Here is a 12,881-nt window from a genome sequence, read left to right as displayed (position 1 = left end):
TTCCAAGAAATCTAAAATACTGTGCTAAATACTTTAATATATTTGTAAATAGATTCCAAAAAACTGTAACCCAAAATTTTCAACAGCATTTCCTATTCCCAGTATCTCTAAATATAAAATGCCTGTCATGAGTGTCTGAAAGCTAGAAGTGGTATTATACTACGAATTACAAACTTCCAGTTTTTATTTAAATTCTCCTTCACCTGAAATCTGAATTATTTTTGTCTTATTTAAATTATTTTGAGTTCTGAGTAAAGTTTATTTTGATTTCAAAGACAAGGTTTTTCCTGTATTTAAAAAATTTAACTGAACACATACTATGAGGAAATTCTTATTTTCAAACTTTGAGCACAAACTCATTTTCAAAAGTAAAACAGATAAAGATTAAAAATTAAATTCAAGACCAGCCTAGGGAAACAAAAACATTAGCCCAGGCAGGACAGCGCGAGTCTACAGTCCTAGCTACTCAGGAGGCTGAGGCAGAAGGATCATTTGAGCCCAGGAGTCCGAGACTACAATCACGCTACTGCACTCCAGTCTGGGCAACAGAGCAAGACTCCAAGTCAAAAAAAAAAAAAGAAAAGAAAATTACAATTAAAAATCATTTTAACAATTGTTTTTTCTTTAACCAGAAAGCATGTCATACTGTAAAGCCGAGTATAAAAAAATTTCCCTCATCTTTATATTGAATAATATATTAAAAGGAGTTACAGATCCAAAGAAAAAGCGAGGTAAAATTCAACTGCTAATACATGCAATTATACAACATGCTACACTGGAAGAAATGTAATTTCAGAACCCAATGGAAAGAAACATAGTAGAAACGTCTGAGTAGAAACGGTCACTATTTAACGTACACAATTCAGAACATGTCAAAAATACTTCCATAATAGATTAATAAAATACCTTGCCTGTAGCTAACAGGAAGGATAGAAGAAAACAACTAAACATTTGAGCCTGAGTTGGAGCAAGTATATTGTTCTCAATCAATATAATTTGGTAACATTTAAGTTGGAAAATAAGTCAAATTTACACTCAAAACTTAGGAAAACATCAATTTCTGACTAAAGGAAAACTAGAAGAAACACTTGAAAGGCATTAGTACATAAAATGGAAACTTCAAAGAAATACTTGACTTACTACTTTTAATTTTTAAAAGATTTTAAATTTTAACACCAAGTAGGGAGTGGTCTGCGTCGGCAGCACAGATACTAACATTGGAATAACACAGACAAGACCAGCACGTCCCCTGCATGGGATGCACACAAACTCCTGGACTGTTACGTATTTTTTTACTTAACATTTTCTAAAAAGGATGTTATGTTGTTTCAGTATAACAGGTGAAAATACAAGCTTAAATAATAAACCCTTATAAAACAAAAGCCAATTTTGTTTAAACATCACTGAAGACGCTTTTATTTATTTCCTTAAAGATCTATTGCTTATGATTTGTTAAAAAAAAAAAAAATCGTTTTTAAAAGTTACAATTAATTTGAAATTGGAGCAGCAAAGCAAGAACTATGCTAAAAGATACTGATTAAAACATTACATTTAAAAAACAGTAGGTGGGTAAATTAAAATTCAAGTTTTTATAAACTGTCTTATTAATCAAATTATATAGTCAAAAGACAACAAATATAGTAATGTTTTTTATTAGATTACTGACTCGTTTGTATTTTTAAGGAGTCTTTCAAAAGAGTTTTGCAAAATGGGTCAAAACAACATGAATACTGAATACTTTATTTCAGGTCCAGCACAGTGGCTCACATATGTAATACCTGTGCTTTGAGGGGCCAAGGCAGGAGAATCACTTGAGGCCAGGGGTTTGAGTCCACCCCTGGACTCAAACATAGCAATACTCAGTCCTTACAAAAAATCTAAAAACTAGCTGGACATGTGGTGTGAACCTGTCCCCCTAGCTACTTGGGAAGCTGAGGTGGGAGGATCACTTGAGCTCAGGAGTTTGAGGCTGCAGTGAGCTGTGATGGCACCACTGCACTCCAGCCTGGGTGACACAGGAAAAGGAAAGGAAAGGAAAGGAAAGGAAAGGGAAAAGGAAAAGGAAAAGGAAAAGGAAAAGGAAAAGAAAAAGAAAAGAAAGGAAAGGAAAGGAAAGGAAAGAAAAAAAGAAAGAAAGAAAGAAAGAAAGGGCCAGGTGCGGTGACTCACACCTGTAATCCCAGCACTTTGGGAGGCTGAGGTGAGTGGATCACTAGGTCAGAAATTCAAGACCAGCCTGGCCAACATGGTGAAACTCCGTTTCCACTAAAAGTACAAAAATTAACTGGGCATGGTGGTGCATGCCCGTAGTCCCAGCAACTTGGGAGGATGAGGCAGGAGAACTGCTTGAACCTGGCAGGCAGAGGTTGCAGTGAGCCAAGATCGTGCCACTGCACTCCAGCCCGGGCAACAGAACGAGACTCTGTCTCAAAAAAAAAAAAAAAAATGAATGAATGAAATACTTTATTTCAAAAGTTTGTAGTCACACAATTAGGTAACTGATCATGAAAACAGAAAAAAGTAAAAGTAGATTCAATGGGAATTAAATATCTTCAAAACATACCTAATGAAATATATGATCAAAAAACAAAACATTAACTAGGTAAGATACTAGAAAATTATTCAAGAGTATATTTTAAACATAGTTCAGTATTCAGATAAATAGGAACTATTTCCATCTCAAACTCATTTTCCAACTCTAATCTCTCAAGTATAATAGGGTACTGCTGTCCCAACACATCTAATACTTTAATATCATCTTACCTGTTGCCATTTGCCTTTGATAGCTGGATCTCTGACTGACTGGCAATGTCTCTGAATTTGCTGTATCACCCCCTGGTAATAAACCATTGATGAGTCGTAATTTCCAAGAAGGGCATATTCTCTTCCTTTCTTTGCATTATCACAAATCTCAGCCAAATTCATCTTCTTTCAGAGACCTAAACATAAAATATGACTTTTTAAAGTTTTCAGCACTGACTTTAAAACATTTATTGTTCTTTAAAATATGTTTAAAACTACTATTTTTTGAGTCAGAGTCTCACTTTGTTGCCCAGATTGGAGCGTAGTGGCGTGATCTTGACTCACTGCAACCTCCACCTCCCAGGCTCAAGCGATTCCTGAGCAGCTGCGACTACAGGGGTGCACCACCATGCCCGGCTAATTTTTGCATTTTTAGTAGAGATGGGTTTCATCATGTTGGCCAGGCTGGTCTCAAACTCCTGACCTCAGGTGATCCACCCACCTCGGTCTCCAAAAGTGCTGGGATTACAGGCGTGAGCCACTGTGCCCAGCCTAGAACTACTTTGAAAGTCAAAACAGTTACTGTTCTTTTAGGTTATCTGTATGCATCTTATAATACGAAACATAGTTCTCAACTTTGGAAGTACAAAGGAGATTACAAAAGAACACCCATGGAAATAATAGGGAGAGAGGTTACACAGCTCTGAACTACTGATTTACTTACAGGTACATAAAATTGGACACTAGTTTTCCTTATTCCTTTATAATTACCATAGGCTGCAATAATAGATGAACTTGTTTTATTCAATTTATTCTTGACAACATAAAAAATATGAATATCACATAAATATATGAATATATTTTCTACTGAAGTCAGTTGAAACTGTAAGAACTAGTTCTCACTAAAACTTCTTGGCCCCAAGAATAAAAAGTTATACTTAAAGAATAGATTTTAAAGACAGTCTATAGTTGTCCATGTACCATTTATACTCATGTAATTGCCTTAAACTTAAATCTAAGCAAACACCTATAAATTAAACTCTTTGAACCCCAATTTGTAATCTTCTAAGACCCCATGATTCTCTATAGCTCTCTGGCCATGCAAATAACTATCATTATTTTCCTTTCTATAAGATGTTAGTCAGAATACCCTCTAAATTTCTGGCTTCCACTAAAGCTCTCCAGTCCAGTAATTCTGGCTTTTCTTCCAGGCTTTCCAAAAGTCTCCTAGAACCATCCAAGGCTTCTATGCAAAGACACTTTCCTCCCAAGACAAAGAAGAATAGAAGTCCAGAGATACAGGAGAATGATATCCTGAGAAAGAGTCAAAATTGCCTTCTGATTTCCAGGAACAGTAAACCAATGAATACACATAAAGAAGAAAATCAAACTACTACTCTATGCCTTATTCAGGGAATTAAACTTTAGTTTGGGGAGCCTGACTCTTCCACTCTGACTCTCAATCTCTTATCTGTTCTTCAGGAATTCAAAAATTCTTCCTGAAAATTAACCATCACTAGTTCTAGGCATTTCAACTGACTCCAAAACATTTTGAAAATAAATGTTTATGTGTTTGGCATGTTATTTTCCCCTTACAGGTTCCATGAAGGCAGAGTTATATTACTTGAGAATCACACTGCAGCAAATAGTACACTACTACTATGGTTTGGCTCTGTGCCCTCACCTAAATCTCACTTAAATTGTAATAATCCCCATGCGTCAAGAGCGGAACCAGGTGGTGGTAAATGGCTCAAGGGGGCAGTTTCCTCCATGCTGTTCTTGTGATAATGACTAAGTCTCCTGAGAGAGCTGATGGTTTTTTTTGTTTGGTTTTTTTTTGTTTGTTTTTTAGATGGAGTCTTGCTCTGTCACCCAGGCTGGAGTGCAGTGGCGCTATCTTGGCTCACTGCAAGCTCTGCCTCCTGGGTTCATGCCATTCTCCTGCCTCAGCCTCCCGAGTAGCTGGGACTACATGTGCCCGCCACCATGCCCAGCTGATTTTTTTGTATTTTTAGTAGAGACGGGGTTTCACCATGTCAGCCAGGATGGTCTCAATCTCCTCACCTTGTGATCCGCCCTCCTCGGCCTCCCAAAGTGCTGGGATTACAGGCGTGAGCCACCGCGGCCGGCCGAGATCTGATGGTTTTATAAGCGTCTGGTATTCCCCCAGGTGGTATGCATTCTCTCTCCTGCCCCCCTGTGAAGAGGCACCACGATTATAAGTTTTCTGAGGACTCCCGAGCCACGCAGAACTGGGTCAATTAAACCTCTTTTCTTTATAAATTACCCAGTTTCAGGTTTTTCTTCATAGCACTGTGGGAAAGGACTAATACAGTAGACCAGTACCAGGAGTGGGGTGCTGCTACAAGGATACCTGAAAATGTGGAAGTGACTTTGGAACTGGGCAACAGGCAGAGGTTGGAACAGTTTGGAGGGCTCAAAAGAACACAGAAAAATGTGGGAAAGTTTGGAACTTCCTAGAGACTTGCTGAATGTTTTTGACCAAAATGGTAATAGTGATATGGACAATGAAGTTCAAGCTGAAGTGCCTGCAGATGAAGATGAACTTGTTTGGGAACTGGAATAAATGGGACCCTTGCTATGCTTTGGCAAAGAGACTGGCAGCATTTTGTCCCTGCTCTAGAGAAATGTGGAACTTTGAACTTGAGAGAGGTGATTTATGGTACCTGGCGGAAGAAATTTCTAAGCAGCAAAGTGTTCAAGAGGTGATGGGGGGGGGGGTTTGCTCTTAAAAGCATTCAGCTTTATCCATTCACAAAGATATGGTTTGGAATTAGAATTTATGTTTAAAAGGGAAGCAGTGAATAGAGGTTTAGAAAATGCGTAGCCTGACAATGCAATAGAAAAGAAAAACCCATTTTCTGGGGAGAATTTCAAGCTAGCTGCAGAAATTTGCATAAGTAACAAGGAATCAAAAGCTAATCACCAAGACAATGGGGAAAATGCCTCCAGGGCACGTCAGAGATGTTGGCAGCCCCTCCCAACACAAACCCAGAGGCCTAGGAGGGAAAAATGGGTTTCCTAGGCTGGGTCTGGGGCCCTATTGTGTGCAGCCTTGGGGCTTGGTTCTCCGCACCCAGCCACTCCAGTCATGGCTAAAAAGGGCCAAGGTACAACTCAGACCATGGCTTCAGTGGGTATAAGCCCCAAGTTTTGGCAGCTTCCACATAGTGTTGGGCCTGTGCGTGCACAGAAGATGAGAACTGAGGTTTGGGAACCTCCCTCTAGATTTCAGAGGATGTATGGAAATGCCTGAATGTCCAGGCAGAAGTCTGCTGCAGGGGCAGGGCCCTCATGGAGAACCTCTGCTAGGGAAGTGCTGAAGGGAAATGTGTGGCTGGAGCTCCCACTGAGTCCCCACTAGGGCACTGCCTAGTGGAGTTGTAAGAAGAGGGCCACCACCCTCCAGATCCCAGAATGGTAGATCCACTAACAGCTTGCACTATGCACATGGAAAAGCCACAGACACTCGAGGTCAGCTGTGAAAGCAGCCAGGAGGTGGGGATGTACCCTGCAAAGCCACGGGGTGGGGGGGGGGGGGGGGGGGGGGGGGAGCTGCCCGAGGCCATGGAACCTACCTCTGACATCAGTGTGACCTGGATGTCAGATATGGAGTCAAAGGAGGTAATTTTGGAAGTTTAAGGTTTAATGACTGCCCTACCGGATTTCAGAATTGCATGGGACCTATATCCCTTTGTTTTAGCCAATTTCTCCCATTTGGAACAAGTGTATTTACCCAACGCTTGTACTCCCAATATACCTAAAAAGTAAGTAACTTGTTTTTGATACAGGCTCATAGGTGGGAGGAACTTGACTTGTCTCAAATGAGACTTTGGACTTGGACTTCTGAGTCTGGAATGAGTTAAGACTTTGGGGGACAGTACGAAAGGCATGATTGTGTTTTGAAATGTGAGGACATAAGATTTGGGAAGGGCCACAGGCAGAATGATATGGTTTGGCTCTGTGTCCCCAACCAAATCTCACCTTGAACTGTAATCATCACATGTCAAGGGCAGGAGCAGGTGGAGGGATTGGATCACGGGGGCAGTTCCCCCCATGCTCTTCTCATGATAATGTGTCAGTCTCATGAGATCTGATGGGTTTATAAGAATCTGGCATTTCCCCTGCTGGCATTCATTCTCTCTCCTGCAGCCCTGTGAAGAGGTGCCTTCTGCCATGATTGTAAGTTTCCTGAGGTCTCCCCCCAACCATGTAGAACTGTGAGTCACTTAAACCTCTTTTATTTATAAATTACCCAGTCTCAGGTATTTCTTCATAGCAGCATGACAATGGACTAATACAACTACTTTTAATTTCAATGTCCAGTGGATTTATCCACAGAATACAGGACAACCATGGAATGTCTCATCATCAAATTTAGAATATTAACACAAAACAATATGGTCTTACTATAATGAGTAATATGTAATTAATAAATCCAGTAGAAAGAAAGATGCTCTACAAATTATTTCTCTTTAAAGTCATTGTGAAACAAAAGCATTAATCCTGCTCACAAGTACAGACACAAACTTATGAAAGATAAAAATATCCTGATACAAAGGAGGGGTTGGCAAACTTTTCCTGTAAAAGACCTGACAAGTAAATACTTTAGGTTTTGAGAGCTAACAAACAAAATGAAGGATATTATATAACTACTTATATAATGAGACAAAAAATTCCATAATTCTTATCGATGCAATTCAAAATATTATAGAAACAATAACAGAGTACAACTTTCTGTAAGACCGGTTGACTAAGGAGAAGAATGAAACTCTGGGGACAATATTTCACTTAGTTGGGATTCAAAGTTAGTGTTCCCTATCACGAGAATCAATCACAAATGTTCACACATTCTAATGTTTACCTTGAATACAATAAATTTCATGTTTGAAAATGTCTTTTTTCAAAAGTACCAATTAGGTGCTACTTTATACTGATAGTAAATCACAAGTATGTGATTTCAATTCAGCATAATCATTGTTTGGAAGGCATTTAAAGGATTTACTCTTCTCTTAGTATTTACCTTTTAGCATGTCATTATTTGCAGATTAATCATTCTAATTAAAGGTTAAATAAAAAGTGCCTCAGCTGCATAGTTAAATGGAAATTTCCTTGGCACTTACATCAAGTTCTAAAACATGCTGCTGAGGGGCGGGCGCGGTGGCTCAAGCCTGTAATCCCAGCACTTTGGGAGGCCGAGACGGGCGGATCACGAGGTCAGGAGATCGAGACCATCCTGGCTAACACGGTGAAACCCCGTCTCTACTAAAAAAACACAAAAACTAGCCGGGCGAGGTGGCGGGCGCCTGTAGTCCCAGCTACTCGGGAGGCTGAGGCAGGAGAATGGCGTGAACCCGGGAGGCGGAGCTTGCAGTGAGCTGAGATCCGGCCACTGCACTCCAACCTGGGCGACAGAGCGAGACTCCGTCTCAAAAAAAAAAAAAAAAAACATGCTGCTGAAGCTTTAGTTTGAACTCAGAAAACATACCTATTGCAAACTGGGTAGGAATGGAGACCTTACTTCTTTGTTTTAACTTATAACAGCATGGAAAGCTATATAAAATGACTTGATATTACTTGTGATTTAAAGAATAGTGGTTGCCATTGAAATAACTTTACTGCAGTATTAGTTTTGATACAAAAACTGTTTTGTCTTGTAATTCTGGGTTGAATTCATTAAGAAACACTATTGAGTCTGCATCACAAATGGATTTCTAAAGCCATTCAGCATTCAATATTCAGATTGACAGCAGTTTGTCACATCCAGAAAAATTTCATCTTAGCAGACTACACTTCACTCAGGTTGCATGCCATTAGTGTTTTCCTAACTTTTTGAAATATCTTTAGCTATTCTACACACACTATTCATTAGGATTACTTAATAACTTCAAACTCAGCCTTGACTTTTCAAATAAACAACTGAGCAGTATTAGTAACATCTGTCAACTCATCAAAAGCCAAGGAAATCCACTCAAAATCATTAGCCTTGTTTTTTAATTGATTATTGATGTCCTCAATTCTTTGAGTAATTCTTCTTGCCAAAAGACTAATAGTCTAAGTTTACCTTCTCCGGATATAATTCTGCGTCTGTTGTAACCATACACAATTTAGTCACTTCACTACTGAGAAATGACTTCCTTGCCTGCCTAACAAATGAGCCACTTGGAAGTTTACTCTGGGTGCAGCCTGATTTTTATTTTCTAATTTTGTGAAGAAATTCTACTGGAATAAGATATTCCTTTTTATGTTTTTCTCATTTTTCTGACCATTAATTTCCTGTGAGTTGTGAATATTGTGATGAATGCAGAGTCTGATAATATCAGTGTATACTGTACTTAACACAGCTATAGTGTCACTGCATAATACAATGCCTTGTCATAATTCAATAATCTACGCTTCAGTGTGCTTTAAAAGTATAACATTCCAAGTCTATTTTTTTCATCTTTTCTTGTTTTGACATGATGTGTATGCATTGATAATAAAGTAAAACGTCACAGCACAGTGATATACATGGCACTTAAAACAGTGATTACAGATCAGAAACAGCAGTGCAAACGCAATGAGAATGCCACATGGTTTCTGTCACAACCCCTCAACTTTGCCATTCCAGCACAAAAGCAGCCAGACACAATTTGTAAACAACTACGTGTGGTTGTGTTCCAATAAAACCTTATATGTGGACAATGAAATCTGAATTTCATTTAATTTCCACATGTCACAAAACAGTATTCTTCTTTTGATTTTTCTTCAACCTTATAAAAATGCAAAAATCATTCCTGATTCATGAGCCATTCAAGAACAAGTGGCAAGCTGGATTTGGCCCCTGGACTGCAGTTTGCTGACTGTTGCTTTCAGCTTCTATCTTAAGAATCTAGCAGGGGAAGCAAATTAAACCAAAAGAAGCAGAAGGAACAATATAATAAAGTTAAGGGAAGAAATCAATGAGATAGAAAACAGAAAAACAAGAGAAAATTTCAACGCAGCCAAAAGCAGGTTCTTCACAAAGATCAATAAAATGAAAAAACCTCTAGTAAGATTGACCAGGAAAGGGAGAAAAGAAAACATATATTACCAAAACAAAAAATGAAGGAGGGTTATCACTACAAACCTTGGAGCTACTGAAAGACAAAAGAGGGTTTAATGAAATGGACAAATTCTATGGTGGTCACAAAGCAAACTTTGCCCAAGAAGAGATAAGAGTACTTAATCTGAAAAGTCCTATATCAATTAATGAAATTGAATACAGAAGAGGTAGAAATATTTCCAATTTGTTTTTTCTTTTTTGCCAGAGTTCTTTTGGGTAGCCAACTCATATTTTAAAGCCAGTGTTAGCCTTACACCAAAATCAGACAAAGATCTTATCAGAAAATTACTTATCAGTATCCCTCACAAACACAGATACAAAAATATCTTTAAATTTTAGCTAATCAAATCCAGCAATATGTAAAATGGATAATGTATTATGACCCAGTGAGGTTTATCCTAAGAATACAAGATGGTTCATTTCAAAACCAATCAATATAATTTTAAGAAAATAAAAATGAAATACTATAAATCATCTCAATAGATACAGAAAATGTATTTGACAGAATTCAACATAATTCATAAGAACACTTAGCAAACTAAGAATAAAAGACAATTTCCTCAACCAAGTAATGGACATCTGTGAAATACGTACAGCAGGCGTATGTATTGTGAAGGACTAAATGCTCTCCAAGATCAAGAACAAGACAAGGATATTTGCTCTCACCCCTTCTATTCCATATTAGAACTGAGGTTCTAGCCAGTGCAATAAGGCAATACAAAAATAAAAGGCATGCAAATTGGAAAAGAAGTAAAGCTGCTTTTATTTACAGAAAACATGACTGTCAGTGGAGAAAATCCTAGGGACTCTGCAAATAGCTCCAGAACTAATAAATGAGTTGTGTAAGGTTGCAGCACACAAAGTCAGTATACAAAAACCAATCTTATTTCCACATACAAGAAATAACCAGAATCTAAAAACAGTCAAATTATCCAAAACTATTAAATATTCTGGGATAAATTTAACAAAATATGTGCAAGACTTGTAACCTGAGAACTATGAAAACCTAAGAGAATTAAACATGACCTAAATTAATAGATACGTGTGTATTTGTTTATGAATAAAAACACTCAATATGGATAAGATGTCAAATTATCTTGAAAGTAACCCATAGAGTCAATGGAATCCCAATCAAAACCCCAGAAGCCTTTTTTGGGAAAACTGACAAGTTGATTCTAAAACTTCAATGGAAATGAAAGAACACAAAACAGACAAAAGTTCTGAAAAACGGTAAAGTAGGAGGACTTACTAACACAGATATATTCAGGTGGGGTACTTCTAAGGGGCTGAGGGGAAAAATGCCTGTTGGGGGTCGATGTCAACTACATGATTTTAGAATTTACTATAAAGCTACAGTAATCATGGCCGGGTGCAAGTAGTTCATGCCTGTAATCCCAGCACTTTGGGAGGCCGAGGTGGGTGGATCACCTGAGGTTGAGAGTTTGAGACCAGCCTGACCAACATGAAGAAACCCCGTCCCTACTAAAAATACAAAATTAGCCAGGCGCAGTGGGGCATGCCCGTAATCCCAGTTACTTGGGAGGCTGAGGCAGGAGAATCACTTTGACCTGGGAGGTGAAGGCTGGGGTGAGCCGAGATCCCGCCACTGCACTCCAGCCTAGGCAACAAGAGTGAAATTCCACCTCAAAAAAAAATTAATAATAAAGCTACGGTAATCAAGACAGTATGGAATTGACATAAAGACAGACACAAAGATCAGTGAAAGAAACTAGAGAGTCAAGAAACAGATTCATACATACAAAGCCAACTAAATTTCAACCAAAGTGCCCAAAAAAATTCAACGAGGGAAGGACAATTTTTTCCAGCAAAAAGGTCCTGAAAGAAATGGGCTATCCATATGCAAAACAAAAACTGAATCTCAACCCTTCTTTCACATCACACACAAAAATGAATTATAGATTAATGGATGACTGATCTAAATGTAAGAGTTAAAACTATTACTGACTCAAATGGATTACTGACCTACATGTAAGAGTTAAAACTATAAAGCTTCCAGAAGACAACCTAACCCAAGGTATTTTTTTTTCCCACCAGTTCCCCAAGCCCCAATTCCCATGGGGCAATTTGAAAAGGGCCATGTAACATCTGCAAATGAAGTAGTCTGAATTACAGGAGAGGAGGCCTAAGCTTAGAGAACCTGCATCTATTAAGTTTTATGCTTCTCTATCCCTTGTTCCAAAGGGAGATACTGTATCTTCCAAGGCTATAAGCAAACCTGACCTTTGCTCTGGAGAAAGACACTATCTCTTTCTACCCTCCAAGGCTGTTCAACTTGGTACCTCCCTTCATCCTAGGGAGCCCTTCGGCCTCTCCTATGTTGTCCTTTTTTCACGTATCACATGTCTTTGTCTTTCTTGGTTCACTCTCTTACCTTTATGGAGCACATTTTCTACAGATGGGAGATAAAATTTTTGCAACTGTGCATATCTGTAAATACCTTTATTCTACCCTCATACTTCCATGAGAATTTGCCTGGCTACTGAAGCTTAGCTTGGAAATAATTTTCCTTGAGGATTTTTATGGCATTTCCCTAATACCTTTTAGATTTCAATATTAGGTTAAGAAGACTGAAGTCATTTAAATTCCTAATCTGTTATATATCACTTGTTTTTCCCCTTTTCTGGAAACTGGTAGGATCTTCTCTTTGACATGAGTTTTCTAAAATTTTTGATGATGCGCTTTGAAATGGGTCTATTTGGGGTTCTTTCAATGTAGAAATTAATGTGTTTCCATTTTAGGAAATATTCTGAATTATTTCACTGAAAATTTCTTTCCATTTTTTTTTTTTTTTTTTCCTGTTATGAAATGCCTTTTATCCAGGAATTAGACTTCCTAGGCTGGTCCTCTAATTTTCTTAGTTTTTCTCTCCTTTTTTCCATCTCTCTGTCCTTTTGCTCTACTTTCTTGGAGATTTTCTCAACCTCATATTATAATCCTTCTTTAGAACCTTCTCCATTTTTGCTGACGTATATAAAGTGCACAAGTCTTAAGTGTGCAGCTCAATGACCTTTTA

General features: G+C 38.3%; 1 protein-coding gene and 1 non-coding gene across 9 annotated transcripts in view; one reads left to right on the top strand and one right to left on the bottom strand.

Annotated features, from left to right (window-relative positions):
* Positions 1–12,881, bottom strand: part of KATNAL1 (katanin catalytic subunit A1 like 1) — a 94,226-nt gene that overhangs the window by 66,485 nt on the left and 14,860 nt on the right. For 7 of the 8 annotated variants that reach the window (XM_023208756.1, XM_023208757.1, XM_023208760.1 and 4 more), the window contains exon 2: positions 2,764–2,939. In XM_023208756.1, the coding sequence (XP_023064524.1) occupies positions 2,764–2,925 (162 nt within the window). In that variant the 5' untranslated portion in view covers positions 2,926–2,939. Of the gene's footprint in view, positions 1–2,763; positions 2,940–4,806; positions 4,940–12,881 lie in introns of all 8 variants that reach the window. The other variant, XM_023208758.1, reaches the window with a different exon arrangement.
* Positions 1,190–1,292, top strand: LOC111540537. Its single transcript, XR_002731015.1, has one exon. It is a non-coding gene; the product is annotated as a U6 spliceosomal RNA (small nuclear RNA).

The sequence above is a fragment of the Piliocolobus tephrosceles genome, chromosome X, assembly GCF_002776525.5.
Source record: "Piliocolobus tephrosceles isolate RC106 chromosome X, ASM277652v3, whole genome shotgun sequence".
NCBI classification, from domain to species: domain Eukaryota; kingdom Metazoa; phylum Chordata; class Mammalia; order Primates; family Cercopithecidae; genus Piliocolobus; species Piliocolobus tephrosceles.
The sequence above is the reverse complement of the archived record's forward strand: the minus strand, read 5'-3'. Positions and strand labels throughout refer to the sequence as shown.